Source organism: Oncorhynchus kisutch, linkage group LG15 (assembly GCF_002021735.2).
Source record: "Oncorhynchus kisutch isolate 150728-3 linkage group LG15, Okis_V2, whole genome shotgun sequence".
In the NCBI taxonomy this organism is placed as follows: Eukaryota; Metazoa; Chordata; class Actinopteri; order Salmoniformes; family Salmonidae; genus Oncorhynchus; species Oncorhynchus kisutch.
Genome location: NC_034188.2, coordinates 41,525,560 through 41,534,787, shown reverse-complemented (window position 1 = coordinate 41,534,787; position 9,228 = coordinate 41,525,560). Strand labels below are relative to the sequence as shown.

Here is a 9,228-nt window from a genome sequence, read left to right as displayed (position 1 = left end):
TTAATCCCTAAAAGTGTGTGTGTAAGTGTGCGTGTCTAATATATATATATATTTTAGCTTATCAATAACAAGGGGTAAGATGAAAATGTGAGCTAGGCCTATTTTGCTTTACAGTGCTCTATATTTGGTTTAGCACTTTTTATAATTAAGAACTATGATTTGCCACTCTGACTGAATGCAGCAACAGAACAGTCATTTCATTTAGTTGTTGGTATTAGGAGGATAAACATGGCTGTCAATTTCAGTCAATTTTTATTTCACCTGGTTTTCCAAGTGGGTAAAATAGTTACAAAATAAACAAAAAAACAAATCCAGCAACATTAATTTCATTACAATGACAACAATCATGTGTAGCAAACTATTTGTTTACAGACTTTTACAGTCATCTCAATACTTGATCAATTTCACCAAATGTTCACTCTGTGTGGCCTTGTATTAGCCTAATTAAACCATATTAGCCACACATAGCAATGAAAATAAATAAATAAAGTGTGTGAAAGAAGTAGATATATTTCTTCATAGCACTGCATTAGCCTACATCTGTTCATTCATTCATTCTTCACAACCACAATTGTATTGTGCGGAGTGCAAATTTCAAAAGGTATAAAAGACTAAAGACTAATGATTTGCCACCCTCACTCATGTATACAAACTGAATAAGAAAACAGTTCAACAGTTCGACTTGACATCACACAGCAGCAGTCTTTAATTCCATGTCTGGCCCAAAGGGGGAAGCCTTGCACTTTAGTCATTGTCAGAGCCCTCGGGGGGCAGGAATATCAAGGAATCATGGAAGTTGTGCCCATACGGGCGTAGTCTGTAAACCCCAAACATCATGACCTGCATCTGGTTTGGTGACATTCCACTAAAGGTGATGGCTAAGTCAGAGCAACAGCCCTCCACCACATCCAAAGAGTTTTTGGACATGCCGTCTTCGATGAGTGAACCCACACTCTTACTGTTGAACAGCCCCTTGCCCTGTGTGTCCTCACCGTTCTCTGCAAAGACCCCAGTGTACTTCAGACATATAGCCAGCTGTTTCTCCTCGCTTAGCTTCCAAAGGGACCTGCCTCGCTCTGGACACTTCTCCGCATCTTTGAACACGTTCACCAGCCTTCTGAGGGCCTCGTAGCTCAGCACGATGCCGCTCTCGTACTCAACGTACTCCAGTTCGCCTGATTTCACGGTGTGGCCGATGTAAAAGGGCTCGTTGGGGTCTTTGGCCAGAACGAGGTACTTGAGGTTCTCAATAATGGCAAAGGTGGTAGGCCGCGCCACAAAGAACCAGCGCAGGTCACCGGAATTGTCGTACGCGTGCGTCAGGGCCTTGTGCAACTTGGCCCACTCGTCCTGTTCGTTAAGATCCACCGCTTCCAGAGCTTTGGCTGACTCGGAGCTGTAGAATACAGCCTGGTCGCAGTGTTTACCCCAGGTGTCCTTGGCTGTGGCCCAATACACTAGGACCTTAGGCTGAACCATGATGACGCAATAGACTCGCACCTTCTGGCTCAGCTCCACCATCTGGGGCTCGGACAGGCTCTGTAGCTCGTCGTTGGTGGGAGCCTTGATGTGGTGGTGGTGGTGCTGGTGCTGGTCCTCTGGGCTAGACTGCATGCCTGGTGTGAAGCTCCCTAACAGGGACAACAACAGGCAGAATATGCCTCCCAGGGCCATCCCCTTCATGAAGGAGCTGCCTTCCGACAACATGTTAGTTTGTCAGCAGCACACACTGTGAAAGTAGGAAACAAACATTAATTTGCCCTATTACTAATCAAATGGATAGTCATGGTGGTGGTAAAAGGCTCAAAATAAAGAAGCTAGCTATCTAGCTACATAACAAGTGACTGTCATTTCATGTTAGTTGAGTGTAAAAAAAAAACTATACTGAACAAAAATATTATAACGCAACATGCAACAATTTCAACGATTTTACTGAGTTACAGTTCATATAATGAAATCTGTCAATTGAAATAAATGAGGCATGACTTAACATGATTTCACATGACTGGGCAAGGTCTCAGCCATGGGTGGGCACAGGCCTAACACTTGAGACTGGCCCACCCACTTGGGAGCAAGGCCTAGCCTATCAAAAAGGAGTTTTTCTTTACAAAAAGGCTTTATTACAGACAGAAATACTACTCAGTTTCATCAGCAGGTGAATAAGCCGGATGCGGAGGTTCTGGGCTGGCGTCGTTACACGTGCTCTGCGGTTGTGAGGCCAGTTGGACGTACTGACAAATTATCTGGCAACAGCTCTGGTGGACATTCCTTAGTCAGCATGCCAATTGCACATTTCATCAACTTGAGAGATTGTGCAGTTTTGTCACACAACACTATTTAGAGTGGCCTTTTATTGTCCCCAGCACAAGGGTAATGTAATGATCATGCTGTGTAATTATCATGCTGTTTAATCAGATTATTGATATGCCACACCTGTCAAGTGGATGATCTTGTCAAATGTAAACATATGAGAGAAGTAAGCTTTTTGTGCATATGGATCTTTCTAGGATCTTTCATTTCAGCTCATGAAATCATGGGACCAACACTTTCCATGTTGCGTTCGTGCTTTTTTCAGTGTAGTTCACTTTTTACTATTAGAATCAAGTTAGCAAACGACAAACTGTCAAGTGCAAAAATTCTCAAACTATTTAATTGCTAACTGGCTATGAAACTTGACAAACAGGTTTACAAGTAAAGGGTGTATCAGAGTGCTAAACGTACACGCATGCGTAAACACTGCAGTGTTTTAAAATATTGTACCAATTTCTCCGAGCAGCTCAAGCAGTTCATCAAACTGTCGACACATTCAAATGAATAGAGGAAGTGTACCGGGAGACGCGTTGGTTGGGAATTGTGGGGAGGTGCGCGCTCGGACTGTGCATCCCCAGAGAATGGTGGTCTATGAACCGCGTAGTAATGTTACAAAGGGACGCCGTACTATCGCGTCTCGGCGTCTGTATGATTTACGCTTAATTTACGTCTCGGCGTCTAGACTATGATTTACGCTTAATGAAGCTGTCGAACTACCGTCAGTACAATCTTGTCAGCTTGCTTGTTAGGTAACATTACAGATAGCTAGCTACCTTAGCTATAATCACAACATGGCAAAATATCTCATTAAGACAAAGGTTTAAACCAAAACATCAAGAAAATACTTACCTACAAACGACTGCTGCTGGCTAAGAATTCCCTCCCTTCTTTTTAGTTTCCACTCCTGTCGAGAGCGGTGTCAGGTGTGCTGTGGCACATGAAGGGGCCTGGGTTCCGGTCTAGAAGCACAGTTTCGACTGCTCCGACAGTTTTGCTTCGGTACTGCAGTCTAACTGACGCTCGGGCCAGAAAGACAATTCCCACATAGGAATTTTCAAATCTGACTTGTCTAACATGACACATTGGTCTTGATCTCCACTATAAAAAGCATCTAGACATTATCTCACGTATTTTACAATAACATTATCTCACATTTCTTTTAGAATAACATTACGTTTTCAACAGCGGAGATTTGTATAAACCTTGCTGTATGTCTCTGACATTTGCAACATTGTTTCAATATTCAAATTCGATCTCATACTGTCCCATAGTGTCGGGACGAGACAGACAGGCAGCGTTTCTCAGCCAGTCGAAATCATGAATCAGTTGGCATAATTGTATGGATATTATGCAACAAAAAAATCAATTGAATTTTTTTTAAACAAAACGCCGCTAAATTGCATTCTTTCCAGCTTCAGTTTGAAGATGTGTTGTTCCTGACGAGTGAGCACATTTTCTATGCCAGGCGAAATCGCGCCTCATCTAATGAACTTTTACCTCTGCTGCAGGGGATCTTTGGGTTTTCCTCTCCTCTGGTGGTCCTCATGAGAGCCAGTTTCATCATAGCGCTTGATGGTTTTTGTGGCTGCACTTGAAGAAACTTTCAAAGTTCTTGAAATGTTCAGTATTGACTGACATTAAAGTAACAATGGACTGTTGTTTCTCTTTGCTTATTTGAGCTGTTCTCGCCATAATATGAACTTGGTCTTCTACCAAATAGGGCTATCTTCTGTATATCACCCCTACCTTGTCACAACACAACTGATTGTCTCAATTGCATTAAGAAGGAAAGAAATTCCACAAATGTACTGTTAACAATGCACACCTGTTAATTGAAATGCATTCCAGGTGACTACCTCATGAAGCTGATTGAGAGAATGCCAAGAGTGTGCAAAGCTGTCATCAAGGCAAAGGGTGGCTGCTTTGAAGAATGTCAAATATATTTTTATTTGTTTAACACTTTTTTGGTGTCTACATGAGTCTATATATGTTATTTCATAGTTTTGATTTCTTCACTATTATTCCACAATGTAGAAAATAGTACAAATAAAGAAAAACCTTGAATGTGTCCAAACTTTTGACTGGTTCTGTATATCTGTTTTCTATAAATCTCAGATACAGATACACTGGGATATTATCAAGACTATCAATCTAGCTTATTTTCCCATTCTTTTGGACAATAGCCAATTTCTCCTTGTTTCCACTGCCATCAGATTCAAGTTCACCATCCGCTTCCGCCATCGTCCTCGAGTCCATCCACCTTCCATAGTCTTTCAGAAGGCTGATAATATCCTCAAAAAGTTCTACAACTGTACCATTGAGCTCCACCATCTTGACTGGCTGCATCATCGCTTGAAATGGCAACTGCTCGGGGCCGAACTACCTGCCATCCAGGACCTCTATACCAGGCGGTGTCAGAGGAAGGCCCTAAAAGTTGTCAGACTCCAACCACCCAAGTCATAGACTGTTCTCTCTGCTACCGCACGGCAAGCGATACCGGAGCACCAAGTCTGTGACCAGAAGGCACCTGAGCAGCTCCTACCCCCAAGCCATAAGACTGCTTAATCAAATGGCTACCTGGACAATTTACTTTTCACTGACCCCCTCTAATATTTATGCTTGTAAGCATTTCATTGTAAAGTCTACACCTGTTGTATTTGATGCATTTGACCAATACAATTTGATTTGATTTGATTTAGTCCTCCACTCCATACTCACTCTGAGAATTCAGTTCATCCTGCTCTTGGAATCCTCTTGATAGCTCATATCTGTGTCTTGGGGGGGACCATTGATTCATGAAAAATATAACTTATACTTGCCTCATGAGCTTAGTTGAACTGTACCTCATCAGAACCTAAAATATAAGCTTGATTTACTCCAGTGTTTGTATTAAAGTAAATGTGAACAAACACTATATAGCCTCAAAAGATGGTTAAAGCTATCATTTAGATGTCATGGATGGTCAGTCCTTGCATCCTATTGCTCTGTCTATGAATTTGAGAGTGGTTGCATTTCTCCAGCCCCATCCCTCAGCTTTTTACCGAAACGGGGGCAGGGAGAAAGCTTAGTTATTGTTTCAACTGCTGATTACCGCTTTAAACTATGTGTGTGACTATAGTAAATTTCACTTATTTTGACAAGAACCAGATACAATGCCATTGTACAAACTTTGAAATGGATATCATCACCATAACTCATCATATAATATTTTATTTTGTATAGCCTAATGTTGAAATTAAATTTTGACACATCATAATTGTTTTTTCATTTTGAAATTGAGTAATACAATATTCTATGATGGAAGTCTAGTCCTGCTTGTTTTCATCACTATTTTTTCATCACTATTTTTCACCTAAGAATGAGCAGATGAGATGATGTATAGAGGTAAGATCAAGACACCAGATTGTTTTCAACAGCAATTTCTGAAACCTGTAGACAACCATATGACAACCTTATAAATCACTTACAACAGTCTGGGCCTTTTGATCATACTCCTATTTCCTGTTATTAAAAACCTTTCATTTTGACAAAGAGACCTTAAAACCTAGAGCATTGACACACCACACACTACGTCATACTTTGTACCCTATTGAACTTTTCTCGGATCTTTTTTTCAATAATCACTAAGGTTATATATGATCAAGGTTGTGTGAAATGTAAATGATAGGATGGTTTTGCAAGTACATATACAATAATACTTCATTTGTTATGTATAACATTCAACAGGCTTCCCGTATAAACTGACATTTGGAAAGCAGGGCACACAATTGTCTTTGTCAATAGCTTCATTGTTCGGACAATGAGAAATGGCTGAAGACCACCCAGTGAGTAGTTTCCCTGAAGCTTGCCTAATGATGGTCTCTAAACACAACATTATGTATTCTTGGTTTAGAATTGTACTTAAAGGGGTACAAACATTTGTCACTGTAGTGGCACCCTGTGTGGTATGCCCATTGTACCTTTAGTTATAGGTACATAATTATACCCTTGCAGTTCATACCGTGGAAGAGCAAATAGTGTACCTTAGGGGATGAGTTAGTAGGCTACCTTTCTTACATATAGTCCAAGGGTGCAAAAGAGAACCTTTAGAAAATGTACAATTTGCCATTTTAGGGTACCACCAGAGTGACAAATCCGTTTCTTTTAAGTGGCAAAAATGTACCCCTAAAAAGGTTTGCGAAGCCTTATTTGCATATTTCCCAGGGTGCATTTCAAGCGAAATTTAGAGTACCACCTATGACTGTGTTTGCTAGTGACAGAGACATGGTTTTTGCATTCAAGGGTACTTAGTCCTGTGACATTCATCAAGTGAGTGTCTAGGTAAGTCTTTTTGACAATATATTACATACACTGAGTATACAAAGGCTTAAGAGTGCCTGCTTTTTTCATGACAGTGACTGACCAGGTGAATCCAGGTGAAGGCTATGATCCCTTATTGATGTCACTTGTTAAATCTACTTCAAGCAGTGTAGATGAAGTGGAGGAGACCAGTTAAAGGAATTTTAAAAAAGTTTTCAGACAATTGAGATATGGCTTGTGTGTGTGCCATTCAGAGGGTGAATGGGCAAGCCAAAAAATATAAGTGCCTTTCAACGGGTTATGGTAGTAAACTCAGCAAAAAAAGAAACGTCCTCTCACTGTCAACTGCGTTTATTTTCAGCAAACTTGTGTAAATATTTGTATGAAGATAACAAGATTCAACTGAGACATAAACTGAACAAGTTCCACAGACGTGACTAACAAATGGTATGTGTCCATAAACAAATGGGGGGTCAAAATCAAAAGTAACAGTCGGTATCTGGTGTGGCCACCAGCTGCATTAAATACTGCAGTGCATCTCCTCCTCATGGACTGCACCAGATTTTCCAGTTCTTTCTCTGGTATGTTACCCCACTCTTCCACCAAGGTATCTGCAAGTTCCCTGACATTTCTGTGGGGAATGGCCCTCAATAGGATTGAGATCCGGGCTCTTCGCTGGCCATGGCAGGACACTAACATTCCTGTCTTGCAGGAAATCACGCACAGAATGAGCAGTATGGCTGGTGGCATTGTCATGCTGGAAGGTCATGTCAGTATGAGCCTGCAGGAAGGGTACCACATGAGGGAGGAGGATGTCTTCCCTGTAACGCAAAGCGTTGAGATTGCCTGCAATGACAAAAAGCCCAGTCCGATGATGCTGTGACACACCGCCCCAGACCATGATGGACCCTCCACCTCCAAATCGATCCCGCTCCAGAGTACAGGCCTTGGTGTAACACTCATTCTTTGACGATAAACGCAAATCCGACCATCACCCCTGTTGAGACAACTCGACTTGTCAGTGAAAGCACTTTTTGCCAGTCCCGTCTGGTCCAGCGACAGTGAGTTTGTGCCCATAGGCGACGTTGTTGCCGGTGATGTCTGGTGAGGACCTGCCTTACAACAGGCCTACAAGCCCTCAGTCCAGCCTCTCTCAGCCTATTGCAGACAGTCTGAGCACTGATGGAGGGATTGTACATTCCTGTTTTAACTCGGGCAGTTGTTGAGATCCTGTACCTGTCCTGCAGGTGTGATGTTCGGATGTACCGATCCTGTGCAGGTGTTACACATGGTCTGCCACTGCGAGGACGATCAGCTGTCCCTCCCGTCTCCCTGTAACGCTGTTTCAGGCTTCTCACAGTATGGACATTGCAATTTATTTCCCTGGCCACATCTGCAGTCCTCATGCCTCCTTGCAGCATGCCTAAGGCACGTTCACACAGATGAGCAGGGACTATGGGCATCTTTCTTTTGGTGTTTTTCAGAGTCAGTAGAAAGGCCTCTTTAGTGTCCTAAGTTTTCATAACTGTGACCTTAATTGCCTACCGTCTGTATGCTGTTAGTGTCTTAATGACCGTTCCACAGGTGCATGTTCCTTAATTGTTTATGCTTCATTGAACAAGCATGAGAAACAGTGTTTAAACCCTTTACAATGAAGATCTGAAGTTTTTTGGATTTTTACGAATTATCTTTGAAAGACAGGGTCCTGAAAAAGTTGGGGTGCCAGCTGTGTCAAGGACTGCAATGCTGCTGAATTTTTCATGCTCAACAGTTTCTCATGTGTATTAAAAATGGTCCACCAGCCAACTTGACACAACTGTAGGAAGCATTGGAGTCAAAATGGGCCCTGATATACTCAATGTATATCGTAACGCCATACTTTGACAGGCTTATTTTACCCCAACATAGTGGTCGGAAACTGCTGGTTTGCAGGCCACATCAGACAAGTCCTATTATGCTGGCTTGCAAAGTGAAATGTAATTCCTACTGGATTTCAACCAGAGTTAGGATATCCAAAAATGGGAAAGAACCAAAGGGAGAGACAGATATAGGGGAGGTAATCAGGAAAGTGATGGAGTCCAGGTGAGTCTCAGGCGCTCATAAAGATGGTGGCAGGTGTGGGTAATAATGAGTAAACTGGCAACATGGAGCGCGGGAGTAAACATAACAGCAGCCTGCATTTAGAATGACTGCCAAGGTAGGGAAAATGTATAAATGAGACTACCTAAACACGTTAAACAGGATGAACTACTTTCATATTGGGTTAGTTAATTTTATGTAGCGTAAGATCAGTCAATGTGCATGCAAAAACACAACATTCTAAAAATCAACCTGCAATAGAGCATGCTGGGACATATGGTAATGATCAATTAGTTTTTTGTGTGTGTTATGATTGTACAGAAATGTACCATTATACTAGATTATTCGCATATGTAGGCCTACCCTAAAAGGTACCAAACAGTACAAGATTATATGTGTATCTCTGAAGGTACATTGTGTATTCTGATCTATTTGTACCTCAAGGAACAATACTGTACCCTAACCATAGCCTTTTTTTTCTGAGAGTGTATGACTACAAGGGTAAGAGAAGAAAAAGAGTCTCTGTGCGTAGAAGGGGCT

General features: G+C 41.8%; 1 protein-coding gene across 2 annotated transcripts; it reads right to left on the bottom strand.

Annotated features, from left to right (window-relative positions):
* Positions 1–235: 235 nt before the first annotated feature.
* LOC109905309 (C1GALT1-specific chaperone 1-like) lies at positions 236–4,067 on the bottom strand. Of its 2 annotated transcripts, none has more exons than XM_020502609.2 (2): positions 3,160–4,067; positions 236–1,729 (listed from the first exon to the last, which is right to left on the bottom strand). In XM_020502609.2, the coding sequence occupies exon 2, from the start codon at positions 1,705–1,707 to the stop codon at positions 745–747; it is 963 nt and encodes a 320-aa protein (XP_020358198.1). In that variant the 5' UTR covers positions 1,708–1,729; positions 3,160–4,067; the 3' UTR covers positions 236–744. The 2 variants fall into 2 exon arrangements, with proteins under 2 accessions (XP_020358198.1, XP_020358199.1); XM_020502610.2 differs by having other exon boundaries at positions 3,164–3,466.
* Positions 4,068–9,228: the final 5,161 nt, after the last annotated feature.

What these genes read in the sequence shown, in the direction of transcription:
- LOC109905309 (XM_020502609.2), bottom strand. Translation starts at nt 1,707, where the DNA reads ATGTTGTCGGAAGGCAGCTCCTTCATGAAGGGGATGGCCCTGGGAGGC.